This window comes from Kogia breviceps, chromosome 6 (genome assembly GCF_026419965.1).
Source record: "Kogia breviceps isolate mKogBre1 chromosome 6, mKogBre1 haplotype 1, whole genome shotgun sequence".
Classification (NCBI taxonomy): Eukaryota; Metazoa; Chordata; class Mammalia; order Artiodactyla; family Physeteridae; genus Kogia; species Kogia breviceps.
In genome coordinates, this window is record NC_081315.1 from 87032782 (window position 1) to 87050368 (window position 17587).

The window sequence follows — 17587 nt, forward strand, 5'->3', positions numbered from 1 at the left end:
TCTTTCTCTGTTTCATTCTTTGAAAGATGCCAGGCAATCATCAGGACAAGCTGAAACCCACCTTAGGAGAGGGTATCACTTTCACCATACTTATAAAGTACACTGTTATTTTAATGCTTCACCTTAAAAATGAACCTGTACCCTGCCAATGTAGTCCCGTACCCCTTAGGTTCTTCATATGTGGAAAAAAATTAACTGCCCATGGGGCCTCATTTAAGTGGGCTTCCTCACTGAGAGGTTCAAGTTTGTGAAGCAGTTACTTTCTACACAGCAATATCATAACAAAATGTTTTCTTCCTTCTCCTCATAGCTACTATGAAATGGAAGATAGGTTCATTTTTAATCAGAGTCATCCTAGCTCTTCTCTTGATTGACACAAGTGCTGTCACCCTATGAGTATGTGGATAGGACAGAGAAAGACTTGCATGGCTCTAGGCTTGGCACTAAAAATAATTATTAAGGAAGTCATAATTGTGTCTGGAAATCCTGTGTCATTACTGCCAGAAGTTTAAGGATAACACCTGTTATTTCAGTGGAAATGAATAGTTCTCTATTTAACAAGGTAGGCCAGGTTTAATTCTGTGGACAAGATTTTAAACTATTGAGAACATGATTTACCTAGCAAAAGAACCACCTCCAGACCTGTTGTTAAATAACTACACTGAGTTTTCAGCAATTTTAATGCCATAGATAGTGTGCAAATGAGTTATTTCTAATAATGCCCTAATGCCAGCTGACTTACATAGCATAAAATCTATCATGACAGATGGTTGTAAATGTAACTATTAATAAAAACTTGTTTATTTGTAGGAATTTATATTCCAACAACATTTGATGACTCAGTCCATTTTTCCTGCCTCTTACCTCTTTCTTTTATAATTGTATCATTTGACAGTCTAACGATTTAAAATATTTATCTTTTCAACCCATTTTTCAGTTCTGTTTTTAAGCAGGAACTCGGATCTTCAGGATTTTCATTCTCCTGAAGTATTTCATACTATGAGACTGATGTGAAAAACATACTTGGCTAATTTTTTGCACATCTATATTTATCTCTGTGTCTGCTGTGATATATTTCAGTATAACTAAGAGCACTTCAGAACTGTCACTATTGTATCTACTTGTAATGGTGACCCTCTTTAATATAAATGTTCTGATATTTGGAAGTCTCATTACAAATTTAATCTTGTAATAAAGGAGAGTACGCTTTTATTTCAATCCAGATAGTTTTGCAGTTAAGAGTATCATTCCCACTGCCAAGCCAACTGCAGTATCATCAGTTTCTTTACATATAGGATGTTGAAACTATCTTATTTCCTTACCATTTTCTCACTAAGGATAAGAAAGTAAAGGAGAAAGTGTGAACTGAATTGTTTTTCACTTTGCTTATACTACCTTATTTAGTCCTCAGAAATATCTTGGTGAGTTGATACTTTATCCCCAAAATTACATGTGTGAAAATCATCATGGGGAGGTTTACATATTTGTACAAAATAAAACCAAGTATAGTAGTTATGATTTGGGGCTGTAAAGTCAGATACATTTGAGAGTCAAATCTTTGTTCCTCACCACCTATTTGGCTTTAGGCAAGTAGTTGAACTTCTCTGGGAGACCAGTATTAAGGAGAATGTGATATATTTGGTCCTTTTTACTTGTGATTTTATTACCAATTAAAATAGTATGAGTCATATACAAGTGTGATGCTACTGACATAAGCTTTGTTGTTTGTCATTAGCATTAATTACTACTTTAACCAAAAATGAAAAGCCAAGTACTATTCGTTTTACATGTAGGAGGGTATGAAAGAGCTGAACTGACTTGTAAAGGCTATGGTACGAGGAAAGTTACATCAACATCTTCATGTTAGAGCTTATGTTCTTGCTATTTCAATTATGCTATTTTCAGTGTACTGTGAAAACTCTTGAATTTCTTTTTTTCTCAAAATATGCTTCTGTCATAACATTTTATTAACTGATGGGCATATTTTGATCAGCAAAACACTTTCCTATGAAACTTTGATTGTAATTTTAAAAGCCTGTGATTTTTTTGTTAACTCTATGCTAACAATTTGTGATGTATTTTTAAATATGCTTACATAAAACAGATGTATATGAATGAGCATTTATCAAGGAGAAAATTTTTTTTGAATTTTTGAATTTTATTTTCTTTATTTTTTTATACAGCAGCTTCTTATTAGTCCTCCATTTTATATACACCAGTGTATACGTGTCAATCCCAATCTCCCAATTCATCACACCACCATCGCCACCCCACCACTGCTTTCCTCCCTTGGTGTCCATATGTTTGTTCTCTACATCTGTATCTCAATTTCTGCCCTGCAAACCAGTTCATCTGTACCATTTTTCTAGGTTCCACATATATGCCTTAACATACGATATTTGTTTTTCTCTTTCTGACTTACTTCACTCTGTATGATAGCCTCTAAATCCATCCATGTCTCAAAAAAATGACCCAATTTCATTCCTTTTTATGGCTGAGTAATATCCCATTGTATATATGTACCACATCTTCTTTATCCATTCATCTGTCGATGGACATTTAGGTTTCTTCCATGACCTGGCTATTGTAAATAGTGCTGCAGTGAACATTGGGGTGCATGTGTCTTTTTGAATTATGGTTTTCTCTGGGTATATGCCCAGTAGTGGGATTGCTGGATCATATGGTAATTCTATTTTTAGTTTTTTAAGGAACCTCCATACTATTCTCCATAGTGGCTGTATCAATTTACATTCCCACCAACAGTGCAGGAGGGTTCCCTTTTCTCCACACCCTCTCCAGCATTTGTTGTTTGTACATTTTCTGATGATGGCCATTCTGACCGGTGTGAGGTGATACCTCATTGTAGTTTTGATTTGCATTTCTCTAATAATTAGTTATGTTGAGCAGCTTTTCATGTACTTCTTGGCCATCTGTATGTCTTTGGAGAAATGTCTATTTAGGTCTTCTGCTCACTTTGGGATTGGGTTGTTTGTTTTTTTAATATTGAGCTGCATTAGCTGTTTATATATTTTGGAGATTAATCCTTTGTCCATTGATTCGTTGGCAAATATTTTCTCCTATTCTGAGGGTTGTCTTTTCGTTTGTTTAAGGTTTCCTTTGCTGTGCAAAAGCTTTCAAGTTTCATTTGGTCCCATCTGTTTATTTTTGGTTTTATTTCCATTACTCTAGGAGGTGGATCAAAAAACATCTTGCTGTGATTTATGTCAAAGAGTGTTCTTCCTAGGTTTTCCTCTACGAGTTTTATAGTATCCGGTCATACATTTAGGTCTCTAATCCATTTTGAGTTTATTTTTGTGTATGGTGTTAGGGAGTGTTCTAATTTCATTCTTTTACATGTAGCTGTCCAGTTTTCCCAGCACCACTTATTGAAGAGACTGTCTTTTCTCCACTGAATATTCTTGCCTGACTTATCAAGGATAAGGTGACCATATGTGCATGGGTTTATCTCTGGGCTTTCTATCCTGTTTCATTGATCTATATTTCTGCTTTTTGCCAGTACCATACTGTCTTGATTGCTGTAGCTTTGTAGTATAGTCTGAAGTCAGGGAGTCTGATTCCTCCAGCTCTGCTTTTTTCCCTCAAAACTGCTTTGGCTATTTGGGACCTCTTGTTTCTCCGTACAAATGGTAAGATTTTTTGTTCTAGTTCTGTAAAAAAGACCATTGGTAATTTGGTAGGGATTGCATTAAATCTGTTGATTGCTTTGGGAAGTATAGTCATTTTCACAATATTGATTCTTCCAATCCAAGAACATGGTATATCTCTCCATCTCTTGGTGGCATCTTTAATTTCTTTCATCAGTGTCTTATTGTTTTCTGCATACAAGTCTTGTGTCTCCCTAGGTAGGTTTATTCCTAGGTATTTTATTCTTTTTGTTGCAATGGTAAATAGGAATGTTTCCTTAATTTCTCTTTCAGAGTTTTCATCATTAGTGTATAGGAATGTAAGAGATTTCTGTGCATTAATTTTATATCCTGAAATTTTACCAAATTCATTGATTAGCTCTAGTAGTTTTCTGGTAGCATCTTTAGGATTCTCTATGTATAGTATCATGTCATCTGCAGTGACAGTTTTACTTCTTCTTTTCCAATTTGTATTCTTTTTCTTTCTTTTTCTTCTCTGATTGCCATGGCTAGGACTTCCAAAACTATTTTGAATAATAGTGGTGAGAGTGGACATCTTTGTCTTGTTCCTAAACTTAGAGGAAATGCTTTCAGTTTTTCATCATTGAGAATGTTGTTTGCTGTGGGTTTGTTGTATATGGCATTTATTATGTTGAGGGAGGTTCCCTCTGTGCCCACTTTCTGGAGAGTTTTTTTCATAAATCGGTGTTGAATTTTGTCAAAAGCTTTTTCTGCATCTATTGAGATGATCGTGTGGTTTTTCTTCTTCAGTTTGTTAATATGGTGTATCACATTGATTGATTTGCATATATTGAAGAATCCTTGCATCCCAGGGATAAATCCCATTTGATCATGGTGTATGATCCTTTTAATGTGCTGTTGAATTCTGTTTGATAGTATTTTGTTCAGGATTTTTGCATCTATGTTCATCAGTGATATTGGTCTGTAATTTTCTTTTTTTGTACTATCTTTGTCTGGTTTTGGTATCAGGGTAATTGTGGCCTCAAAGAATGAGTTTGGGAGTGTTCCTTCCTCTGCAATTTTACGGAAGAGTTTGAGAAGGATGGGTGTTAGGTCTTCTCTAAATGTTTGATAGAATTCACCTGTGAAGCCATCGGGTCTTGGAGTTTTGTTTGTTGGAAGATTTTTAATCACAGTTTCAATTTCATTACTTGTGATTGATAAGTTCATATTTTCTCTTTCTTCCTGGTTCAGTCTTGGAAGGTTATACCTTTCTAAGAATTTGTCCATTTCTTCCAGGTTGTCCATTTTATTGGCATAGAGTTGCTTGTAGTAGTCTCTTAGGAGGCTTTGTATTTATGCAGTGTCTGTTGTAACTTCTCCTTTTTCATTTCTAATTTTATTGAGTCCTCTCCCTCTTTTTCTTGATAAGTCTGGCTAATGGCTTATCAATTTTGTTTATCTTCTCAAAGAACCAGCTTTTCGTTTTATTGATCTTTGCTATTTTCTTTGTTTCTTTTTCATTTATTTCTGCTCTGATCTTTATCATTTCTTTCCTTCTACTAACTGTGGGTTTTGTTTGCTCTTCTTTCTCTGTTTCCTTTTGGTTTAAGGTTAGATTGTTTATTTGAGATTTTTCTTGTTTCTTGAGGTAGGCTTGTATAGCTATAAACTTCCCTCTTAGTACTGCTTTTGCTGCATCCCATATGTTTTGGATCATTGTGTTTTCATTGTCATTTGTGTCTAGGTATTTTTTGATTTCCTCTTTGATTTCTTCAGTAATCTCTTGGTTATTTAGTAATATATTGTTTAGCCTCCATGTGTTTGTGTTTTTTACGTTGTTTTCCTTGTAATTCATTCTAATCTCTTAGCGTTGTGGTCAGAAAAGATGCTTGATATGATTTCAGTTTTCCTAAATTTACTGAGGCTTGATTTGTGACCCAAGATGTGATCTATCCTGGAGAATGTTCCCTATGCACTTGACAAGAATGTGTAATCTGCTGTTTTTAGCTGGAATGTCCTATAAATATCTGTTAAATCCATGTGGTCTGTTGTGTCATTTAAAGCTTGTGTTTCCTTTTTAATTTTCTGTGTGGATGATCTGTCCATTGGTGTAAGTGAGGTGTTAGTCTCCCACTATTATTGTGTTACTGTTGATTTCCTCTTTTATAGCTGTTAGCAGTTGCCTTATGTATTGAGGTGCTCCTATGTTAGGTGCATATATATTTATAATTGTCATATCTTCTTCTTGGATTGATCCCATGATAATTATGTGGTGTCCTTCCTTGTCTCTTGTAACATTCTTTATTTTAAACTCTATTTTATCTGATATGAGAATTGCTACTCCAGCTTTCTTTTTATTTCCATTTGCATGGAATATCTTTTTCCATCCCCTTACTTTCAGTCTCTATGTGTCCCTAGGTCTGAAGTGGTCTCTTGTAGACAGCATATAGATGGGTCTTGTTTTTGTATCCATTCAGCAAGCCTGTGTCTTTTGGTTGGAGCATTTAATCCATTCACGTTTAAGTTAATTATCGATATGTATGTTCCTATTACCATTTTCTTAAAATTGTTTTGGCTTTCTTTTTGTAGGTCCTTTTCTTCTCTTGTGTTCCCCACTTAAAGAAGTCCCTTTACCATTTGTTGTAGAGCTGGTTTGGTGGTGCTGAATTCTCTTAGCTTTTGCTTCTCTGTAAAACTTTTGATTTCTCCGTCGAATCTGAATGAGATCCTTGCTGGGTAGAGTAATCTTGGTTGTATGGTCTTCCTTTCACCACTTTAAGTATGTCATGCCACTCCCTTCTGGCTTGTAGAGTTTCTGCTGAGAAATCAGCTGTTAACCTTATGGGAGTTCCCTTGTGTATTATTTGTCATTTTTTCCCTTGCTGCTTTCAATAATTTTTCTTTGTCTTTAATTTTTGCCTATTTAATTACTATGTATCTCAGCGTGTTTCTCCTTGGATTTATCCTGTATGCGATTCTCTGCGCTTCCTGGATTTGGGTGGCTCTTTACTTTCCCATGTTAGGGAAGGTTTCAACTATAATCTCTTCAAATATTTCTCGGGTCCTTTCTCTCTCTCTTCTCCTTCTGGGACCCCTATAATGTGAATGTTTTTGCGTTTAATGTTATCCCAGAGATCTCTTAGGCTGTCTTCATTTCTTTTCATTCTTTTTTCTTTATTCTGTTCTGCAGCAGTGAATTCCACCATTCTGTCTTCCTCATCCCTTATCCTTTCTTCTGCCTCAATTATTCTGCTATTGGATCCTTCTGGTGTAGTTTTCATTTCAGTTATTGTATTGTTCATCTCTGTTTGTTTGTTCTTTAATTTTTCTAGGTCTTTGTTAAACATTTCTTGCATCTTGTCAATCTTTGCCTCCATTCTTTTTCTGAGGTCCTGGATCATCTTCACTATCATTATTCTGAATTCTTTTTCTGGAAAGTTGCCTATCTCCACTTCATTTAGCTGTTTTTCTGGGGGTTTATCTTGTTCCTTCCTCTGGTACATAGCCTTCTGCCTTTTCATCTTGTGTGTCTTTCTATGAATGTGGTTTTTGTTCCACAGGCTGCAGGATTGTAGTTCTTGCTTTTTCTGTCTGCCCTCTGGTGGATGAGGCTATCTAAGAGGCTTGTGCAAGTATCCTGATGGGAGGGACTGCTTGTGGGTAGAGCTGGGTGTTGCTCTGGTGGGCAGAGCTCGGTAAAACTTTAATCCTCTTGCCTGCTGATGGGTGGGGCTGGGTACCCTCCCTGTTCCTTGTTTGGCCTGAGGCAACCCAACACTGAAGGCTACCAGGGCTCTTTGGTGGGGCTAATGGCGGACTCTGTGAGGGCTCACACCAATGAGTACTTCCCAGAACTTCTGCTGCCAGTGTCCTTGTCCTCATGGTGAGACAGAGCCACCCCCCACCTCTGCGGGAGACCTTCCAACACTAGCTGGTAGGTCTGGTTCAGTCTCCCCTGGGGTCACTGCTCCTTCCCCTGAGTCCCGATGCACACACTCCTTTGTGTGTGCCCTCCAAGAGTGCCGCCCCTGTTTCCCGCAGTCCTGTCGAATTCCTGCAATCAAATCCTGCTAGCCTTTAAGTCTGATTCTCTAGAATTCCTCCTCCCGCTGCCAGACCACCAGGTTGGGAAGCCTGATGTGGGGCTCAGAACCTTCATTCCAGTGGGTGGACTTCTGTGGTATAAGTGTTCTCCAGTTTGTGAGTCACCCACCCAGCAGTTATGGGATTTGATTTTATTGTGATTGTGCCCCTCCTACCATCTCATTGTGACTTCTCCTTTGTCTTTGGATGTGGGGTACCTTTTTTGGTGAGTTCCAGTGTCTTCCTGTCAATGATTGTTCAGCAATTAGTTGTGATTTTGGTGTTCTCGCAAGAGGGAGTGAGATCATGTCCTCTTACCATGGAGAAATCTTTAAGATATCATCAACTTCTTGCTTGTTAGCCTATTATATGAATAGTTAATATATAATGTTGCTACATAATGTTTCTGATTGATATTTCCACTAATAGTTAAACATAGATTACTCAGTACTGTTTGATAATGATTATCTTACATTCTCTGTTTATCTTTTATAATTTCATGTAAGTTGACTGTATCAGCTATAAGTTGTTCACTAATATTGATCACAAATTATGCTAGTCTTGTTGGGAGAAACAAAGGGTTTCTTTATGTTATTACTTAGTACTGGACAAGACTAATTTTACTAGTCCTTTTCTAATTATTATTTGCATATGCAAATACACAGCTTTCCATAAGCAAACCAGAATGTTGTTTAAATTAAAAAGTAGAGTAATTCACTAATTTGTTGTACAAAAAGGTAGCTATATTTGTGAAATTTTATTTAAAGGATAGTACCTCTGAATTTTTTAAAAATAGTTGTGTAACAAACAAATGTCCCTGCACAGATTTATTTATACAGTAAATTTTATTATGTACTTACTGCTGTTCCAGGTCTTAGGGTTTCCTGTATGTAGTCCTAGCACTATTCTTGTGTCCCATAAGATACAGTCATGCTTATTGTCTTGTACAGAGCTTTCTAAAAGGACTTTTTAAATTTTATAATGAAAAAAAGTTAATATTTTTTTTTGTAATTTGATTTGTTTTTGTTTGCAGAGCGCCCTCTTCACTACACAGAAAATGTGTTGGAACAGGTGCTTCGGTGGAGTTCATTAGCTGAACCTGGATCTGCTTATCTTGTGGTGAAGAGATTCTTAACTGTTGACACAGTTAAACACTATAATGGTAGGTGCTGTTATTTCACATTGCAACTAAGATTGAAAATTCAAGTGGTTAAAGGATAATTACTATGGCACAAGTTTTTTTTGAAAATGTAAAAATGAGTAGCTAAATGAAAAATCTACTGCCATTATTGTTAGAAAGAGGAATATATAGACCAAGTGCCAGGGTCATATTTTCCTGGTGGGTCGGACTGTGGTAATAGTTGGTTAATTTGACCGTATCAAATTAAAGATTTAGCAGGAATGATTCATCTTTTTAAGGTTTTGGGTTTATTTTATTTATTTGCCATACTTGTGTTTTCCTAATTTTTAGATAGATGGTGAATCATCTTGAATTATATTTACATTTGAAAGTTCTCTGAGCATTCAAGAATTGCAAGCTCTGAGATTGTGTGCTTGTTATAATTCTCACCTATTTTGCAGTAATATTGGAAAACAAATACAAAGTAAATACTTCCAGTAAAGATATTTGCCATCCAAGTGGGAGAAGACATGTATACATGTAAGGTTAAATAAGAAGTTAACTAGCACAGGGGATCCATATAAGACAGTCTCTGAACTTGTTTGAGGTATCAGAAAACTTTCATTTTGAAACTTAGATTCTTCTGTTATGTTGACATCATCTGACAGATTAGAAAAAGATTTCCTGCCACACTGTCTATAAACCAACACCGAAAGCAGAGGATTCAAGTTTTATAAGATGAAATTTACCACAACTTTTATAATTCATATTGATAATAACCATTACTATTTATTGATCAAATATTATAAAATGAGCTCTCTGCATACCAAAACTCATTTATACCTTTTTAAAAATTTCTCCATGAGTTATATTATCATTTGAATTTTACAGTTGAGAAAAGGGAAGCTCAGAGAAATTAAGTAACTTGCCTCCAGATCACACATTTATTAAGTACTAGATTTGAGTACAGATTGGTTTTACTTCTAATTATTAAAAAAAAAAAAAAAGAAAGAAAAAAGATGGGGAGGTTGGTACAGTTCCTAAATGCGGTAGAGCTACTTGGTATGATTGCAGACTCTCTAGCTAGTAGCCATAAGTCAGCAACTTCTTAATTGTACCAGGCTAATCTGATATGTTTCTGATTTCATGATAATCTGGCTACTATAACAGACTACAATAGACTAGATGACTCATAAACAACAGAAGTTTATTTCTTACAGTGTGGAGACTAGAAGTCTGACATCAGGGTGCTAGCCTGGCCAAGTTCTGGTGAGAGGCCTCTTCCAGGTTGCAGACTGGGGACTTCTTGTATCCTCTCAGGGCAGAGAGCAGAGAGGGGAAGTGCAGACTCTCTGTGACTCTTACGAGGGCACCAAGCCCATTCCTGAGGATTCCACCCTCGTGACCTCATCTAATCCTAATTACCTCATAAAGGCTCTACCTCCTAAAACCTGACACCGTGTAGGTAGGTTTCAACATATGAACTGGGGAAACATAAACATTCAGTCCATAACTCTGCCCTTCATATCTTAAAATTACACAAAAGTATTTTTACAAAATGCAAGCAGTTTAACAGCTTCTATGTCATTCTGGTCTTACTAGCATCTAAATAAACAGAACATGTGTTCTTTGTGCTGTAGAAATTTAGCCTTTTAGACACCTTTATCTTGTTTAACTTCTTTCTTACTCCTACATATGATTTTGGCCACATCCTCTGTATACTGCTTAACGATTGCAGTAGAAATTCTCTCTCATCATATGACTGCTACAAGCATCCCTGTCATAGAGCAGTGATTGTCAGGTGGGGGAGATTTTTGTCCCCCAGGGGGCATTTGGCAGTGTCTGGAGATATTTCTGATGGTCACACTGGGTAGGGTGGTGCTTCTGGTATTTAGTGGTTAGAGACCCGAGATGCTGCTAAACATCCTACAATACACAGGAAGGCTCTTTACAACAAAGCATAATCTGGCTCAAAATGTCAGTGGTGTCATGTTGAGAATCTCTGATTTAGATAACCTTTGAAATCTGACCTAGCTCTTAAATTCTGTTATTCTTTCATTTTAACATTGAGATAAAGGAAATGTATTGAGTTTATGAACAAACTCCTGCCTGCATTATGAAATACATTATAGGTCCTCATGGCTTCTTTTCTTTTAGAAAATAAGTCATCTTTTCAGGTAAATTTTAATTTTTTTTTGGTGAGAATTTTCCTTTTTCTAATATCCCTCAAAAATGTCTCTTAATTCTCCATGTTGCAAAAACTTAGCTCTTGTTTGAATGCTAGTGGACTGGCTATGTGAATAAAACCAGACAAGAATAAGATCTTAAAAGGCTATAATATAAAGGAAGGTTTTGTGCAGGTGGGCCTGAGAGATAACCCAAAGCAAGGATACCGTTAAGTGCTGTATTAACAATGTTAGATTGAGTGGGTTTAGAGCAATCACATCTGAGTAAAATCTTTGTTGTTTAAGGGCAATAAGAAATGGTCGAGTGACAAACTATAAATTGTTCTACCCACAAACTAGGTAGGAAGATTGGGCATTTAATTGGGCATTAAAATGATGCCTCACCTATTGTATGTGTCCTCTTTTGGGGGTTATGAGTGTGTCCTGTTGTGAAAGCATCAGGCTTCTGTAAGGTCTAGACAAAGCACCTTGCATAAAAACTGGGGAACCCAAGCAGTGGAAAGCAGGCTTACATGACAGTTTCTGAGATTTGGATGAAATATTCTCTAGAGTAAAATGTCAGTAAACTCTTGTGCTACTCTCATATCTCCTGCATTCCTCTGACAGGGTGGGAGCTAAGAAACTTATCACTGCCCCTGCACTCTACCCTCCTCAGCTGGCCAAACCAATATGCAACTTGTTATTATGATATCAATAGTTCTTTCTACCAGGAAATTATGTCCCTCTGCATGAAAAAAAAAAAAGTCAGATTTTAGAGTAACCCTCCAGAAATACATTAATTAGACCATTTCATATTAGTAGTTATGTACTTTGGGTCAGAAACAGGAGTACCTATGAAGTAAATATTTAACTTTTTTTTTAGTCTTCTAGCCAGTGAAATTTTATAAATATTTTTAATTAGAGCTTGATTTATATTCCGATTGTCAAAGTAAAGTCTTTTTCGTTATGGTTGTTTCTGCATCTGTGTGCATTTAGGATTGTCATTTTAAAGAAGGTTTGGCCTATTGTTTGTTTTTAAAATCAACTTCTAAAGTCATGATTTTTTCTTATAATCCCCAGTAACCTGGGGATTCTAAGTACTTCTTATGGGGCACCCTGTATGATAGATTTTAGGTTGGTTAGGTATTCAGTCTACTTTGTCTCTGTCTTGGCAAATGTCTCCTAAATCAATCACAGTGACCACCTACTCCAGAATTATTGCTCCATTCGTTACATGCACTACTACTTAAAATTGGGATCTAAAAGGAAAATAAAGTAAATCAAATGTGATTTCTCTGTCAATTTGTTAGCAGAAAAACTGGAATCAGAAACACATGGCTCTTCACAGCAGAGAGGAAACAATGTTAAGGATTTCTTTTCCTTTCTTAAGATTTTCTTATTCTAACCTGGGGGCCAAGTGGAAATTAGCACAGTTTGAAACAAGGCTGGTTGGTTACAACCATACTTTTCTCTCAGTAATGAATAGCTATTGTGTTAATATTTTCTTAAAACATAAAGTAGCACTGACACATCCTTCACACCTGTCTCATCATACCTGACACCTAATTGCCACAAACCTTAGTGTCTGTCTACCTATCCCTATCTCTCCCTGTCTCTCCTTTATCTACACACACACACACACACACACACACACACACACACACACACACGACTTAAATTAATTGCATGATGGTGTTTCTGATTTTATGCAACAAATTATAGGCATATACTTTTGTTTGATACCACCTTCTTGCTTAATGAAGAATTTTATCAAATAATAAGTTTAGGGGTTTAGGGTTGTTTAGGGGTTTTAATTTTCTCAATTTGTTCATTTTATCTCAATAGTTTAAAATATAGATATCACAAGAAGGAATAGACTTTAGAGTCAAGCAACACTTAATTTCTGCTCATTCATTTAAGGTAATGAGGAAGCATACTTTACTTTTATAGAAGTATGTAAGAGTAAATGAATTTTCTGTTGCCTCTACTTAAAAATCAATTCTGTGTTTTTTCAAAAGCAGCACTGTATTTCTGAGAAGCATTTTGGGCTATTGTCATTATTGTAATGAGGAATTAACTAACTTGAAAAGAAAAATAATAGTCTGAATTTCTTTTCTACCCCATGGATTATGGCTGAGACATTGAGATAGGGAGAATGAAACTTCATTTAAATTGTCATTTAGACTTTGTCAGAGCTAATCATATTAGACCATCTTATATTATCATTATCTCATATTAAGTTTCAACATCTCTTTCACAAGTTAGCCATAAATTTATAGCTTCTATAAGGTTCCAGAATAAATAATTTTATGTTGCAGAAGTCTTATTTTAAGCACTAAAGTTCTTTAATATTACCCCAATAGAATGTGATACAAGAGTCAAGTTTTAATTATCTCAATGGGGAAGAACTACTTTTAAGATAGAAGATGTAACTCAAATGAAGATGCGTGTGGGTTTCTAAATTTAGATTGCCACATACGACAGATGCTTAGGAATTAAATTTACATCAGAATAGGATAGTTAAAAATGCAACTGCTGCCAGCAAATTCAGACCTGGAAAGCTGAGCCATCCACTATCAACTGACTTAAGAAAATAAAGGAAAATTCCAGCAAAAATAGTATGAGTTCATAAATCATAGTCTAGCTGAAATAATTTATATTCCACTCCCCATCATATCTTTTTAAATCCAAAGATGTGTAAAAGTTGAAGGTAAGACCCAGTCCACTTCAAGTGGAAGTATTTTCTCGGAAATTGATGATAAAATAGAAAAGTAGTGTTCTACTTTCTACAATTTACTGCGTTGTCAGTAAAATGGCGTGGAACCTCTGGCACTTTTTTAGTCAACCCTCCAGTAGTAAGTCTATTTACAATTTTACTGCTTAAGGATAATCTAATTACAAAAGGATGTTATCAGGCTGCTAGTTCTATTAAGCATTACTTCTTCAATACAAGTAACAAAGGAAAATATACTGGGAACCAGGGCGGTGGCGGGGGGAGTATTTGACTTTTCCTAGATTACTTTCAAGCAGGTTTGGTTTCTACTCAGTCATAGAACTAAATTTTATTAAATACATTTTGAGCGAATGTCATGCAGTGAGTGAACTATATCAAATTCTGCTTCCTCCAAATTATAAAGAATATATGTGTTCTATATAATCAATATCAAACAAAGGAAAATATGGATAATTTTTAATTTGGAAGAAATTTCTAGATTTCAGGCTGCAAATATTACCAAATATCACTTGGTTGTGGCACATTTTCAAGAGGCTGTCTCATGAAAACTGCTTGTCTCCTTCAGCACTTAGAGTATATGTGCAGGGGTGGAACTTGGGTTTTCAGATAATGTACAGGCCTGAGAAAATAGTCTTTGCCAGCAAAAGAGGAAGGGAGACACATAGAGACCATGGAAAATAGACCCATTTCTTTTATATTCCCTTTTCATTGCTCAGATCTTATACAAGAGATAAATTGTTCATAGTTACTATGCATTTACTGGGCGCCAGATGCTGGGCTGATGGCTTTGCATACACCATGTCATTTAATCCTCCTAGCAGTCTTAAGGGGTTTTTTACTAGTACTCTCTAAGCCTTTTATAAATGGAGAAACTTGGACATGGAGATGTTACATAACTCCCTCAAGGTGACCTGCTGGTAAGTGGAGGAGCAGATTTTAGTTTTTAAAACTCTTGTAAATTTAGTCTATAAATCACCAGGCCTTTGGAAGGGTAATGTTTTCTATACTGTTTACTACAGACTCTGCAGTACAGAAAAAAATGATGTCTGTCCTCCATTAGATAAATAAGCAATTACATTCTGCTTGCTATGTGCTAAGCACTTTTCTAAATACTTTACATACCAGATCTACTGGGTGATCACTGTATGAATCCCCATTTTGCAGGTGAGGAAACTGAGATTTAGAGATTACTACCTGGGATCCAGTGGAGGATGTGGTTGTCATTCAATCCCAGGTAGTCTAGCTGCAGAGCAAACTCTTAGTCACTGTGCTATGTTCGTTCTCACATAGGTTGGGGAGGAAAATTTAAAGCCCACAATTTTTTAAAAAGCAAACATAAAATTATTATTTTTTTAAGATTGGATGAGATTGGGTGCATTCAGGATGGTATGGCCATAGACTGAAATTATTATTTTTAAGAGCAAAATTACGAGACAGACATGACTTTTCATGTATTCAATGCCTAAATTTTATCTTAGAGTTTTAAAGACATGAATAACAAGTATGGACTGGAGTAGTTAGAAAAAATCTTCAAGGATGTGTTGGGTCCAGAAATGGAGTAGAATTTGTATAGAACCAAGGAGAATGGAATTTCCCTTAGGTTCACTCAGATGATCAACTTCAGTCATGCCACAGAGACACAGATTGGTTTTCCAAACATTGTATTATGATCAACTGACTTATAAATAAATATTATATTTTAACTTAATAGCTTATGAAGATGAGGAGGAGTCTAGTTTATTTAGTCCTCGAAAAGTCAGGGAAAGTTTAGGCTTTTAATGTTACATAAGTAAGACTTCAAATAGTTAAAAAAAAAATAGAGTTTTGGAAAGGGGATTAACATGATAAAACAGTATTTGCATAGCACAAATCTGGAATTATATGGAGCCATTAGAAAAGCAGGACATGGAATTATAGAACCCTGGAGTCTAGGTATTAGATAGAAAAGGCAGGGCTTAGGGAGATGATATTGGAAAAGAAGTGGAATTGAACCCCAGAGAAAAACTTTGAGAGAACAATGGCTGAACTGCTAGCTGACTGGACATGAAGGATAAAGGGGGAATATGTATTCTAGAAATATCATTCCTAGTTTATGTCCCCCCCCACTTCTCTCTCTTTGTGTCTCTCCCTATCTCTGTCTGTCTCTGTCTCTCCTTCCTAAGACCCTCCAAGCTCCTCCACAGATCAGTTATTTTATTGGCATTAGGGGCCACTAGTTAGGAATTACTGTTTTTGTTTAAGAACTTGAGGTTTTTCAAATGATTTGGAAAAACGTTGTTTTTTTTTCTTTGGGTGGGGAGATCAATTTCATAGTCTCAGTAATATGATGTCTGTTCTGTTTAAACAAATAAATTTGACCATTCTGCGTGGTTTCATACATGTACTTTTTAAGGGCTTTTCTAATTAATAACAATTACAGCACAATATAACTAAGAATGCCAGTCTGTTATCTTACCCAGTGTTAACTCTAAAGAACCTTCACTGAACTCAACTGAGCCTTAGTCCGAGCAAACACCTGGAGGGGGAAAGGGGTTTATGATTCTCTAAAGATAACAGTATCTCTAGATCTTAAACTTTCTCCCCAGGATGAGGTAGAGGGAGTGAAAATATAGATGTGAAGTACTCCACAGTTGAGGGACTTGGCAGTACTGGGAAAGCTTGGAAAAGTGAATTATTGGAAGTCATTTAATTCATATCCTTCATTGTGTTACACACTGGGTCATGCACAATGTCCCCAAAGTACATAGTTTCATCTTGGCCCTTAAGCAATGGGTATTTTTTCTACTTATTTTAACATTGTGTGAGCTTTTAGAAATTCTTCTAAGTTCTCAGTATTTATCATGGAACTTAGTGTTTCAAGGTTCTTTTTGGTCTTTCCTTCTCCTTAACATATATTCCTCTCAAAGCCTCCTCCCGAGTCCCTTAATAACGTGTACACCAAGATTTAGCTAAGATAATCACATTCGATTTTTTAAAATAAATTTTAATAAATATGCAACCAGAGGTGTCAACAATATCTTTTTTTCCTAAGCCTGTTTTCTGTTTGACCTATGAGTGGTTTACTTTAACACTGGACATACAATTATTTCTTATTGGTAAAATTAGAAAGCTTTATTAAATTGAACAAAAATCTTAAAAAAGTATAATCAGAAGGTATGAATGGAATTGGTTTGGCTTAAGCAATATATATCTCACAACTTGACTGCAATGTAATGCTCTTAAAATACTTTACCTATTTCTAAATCAATAGTATTATAAATGCCTTTCTCCACTTTTCTGTTCCAAATCAGCTGAATCACTAAGCCCACCCAATGTTTTCTAAATTGCTTACCGTATTTCTCCTATCAGGATATATAAGCATTGTTTGTTAGTCCATGTTTACTCTGTCTCTTACACTGCACTGCAAGTCCAGAAATCATCTCTTTTGAGGTTATTGTATATTATTAGAACCAAGTACATACTGGACTCAATACTTCATGAAGAATGAATTGATATCATATGAATTTTGCTGAATACTACTTTTATATTTTTTCCTTGATCTTCCTATTGCATTAAAATACATCTTCTTTCAAGTCTTTTAATTGGAAAAGTGTTATTTTTAATTTAAATAGAAGTTATTTAGCTATAAAATATTACTTAAAATATTTTTCTATGGAATTAAATATTAAGGGATTATACCAGAAGACAAAATTTAGCAGTGTATTTTTCAGAAATTATTTTAAGGTCACAGACCACCTAAAAAGAACCTATTTTAGTATAACATCGCAATTAAAAGAATGTTATCTGTGAACAGTATGCAGATCATGAAAACTATTGGGGCTTGTCAGTTACTTTTGTTTGCAGTTGGGATCAGTGATGTGATTAATCATGGGGATTT

General features: G+C 35.6%; 1 protein-coding gene across 3 annotated transcripts in view; it reads left to right on the forward strand.

Moving 5' to 3' along the window:
- The window catches only part of ARAP2 (ArfGAP with RhoGAP domain, ankyrin repeat and PH domain 2), a 206655-nt gene that overhangs the window by 144077 nt on the left and 44991 nt on the right, over positions 1-17587 (forward strand). For all 3 annotated transcript variants that reach the window (XM_067036312.1, XM_067036311.1, XM_059065959.2), the window contains one exon: positions 8725-8853. In XM_067036312.1, the coding sequence (XP_066892413.1) occupies positions 8725-8853 (129 nt within the window). The remainder of the gene's footprint in view (positions 1-8724; positions 8854-17587) is intronic.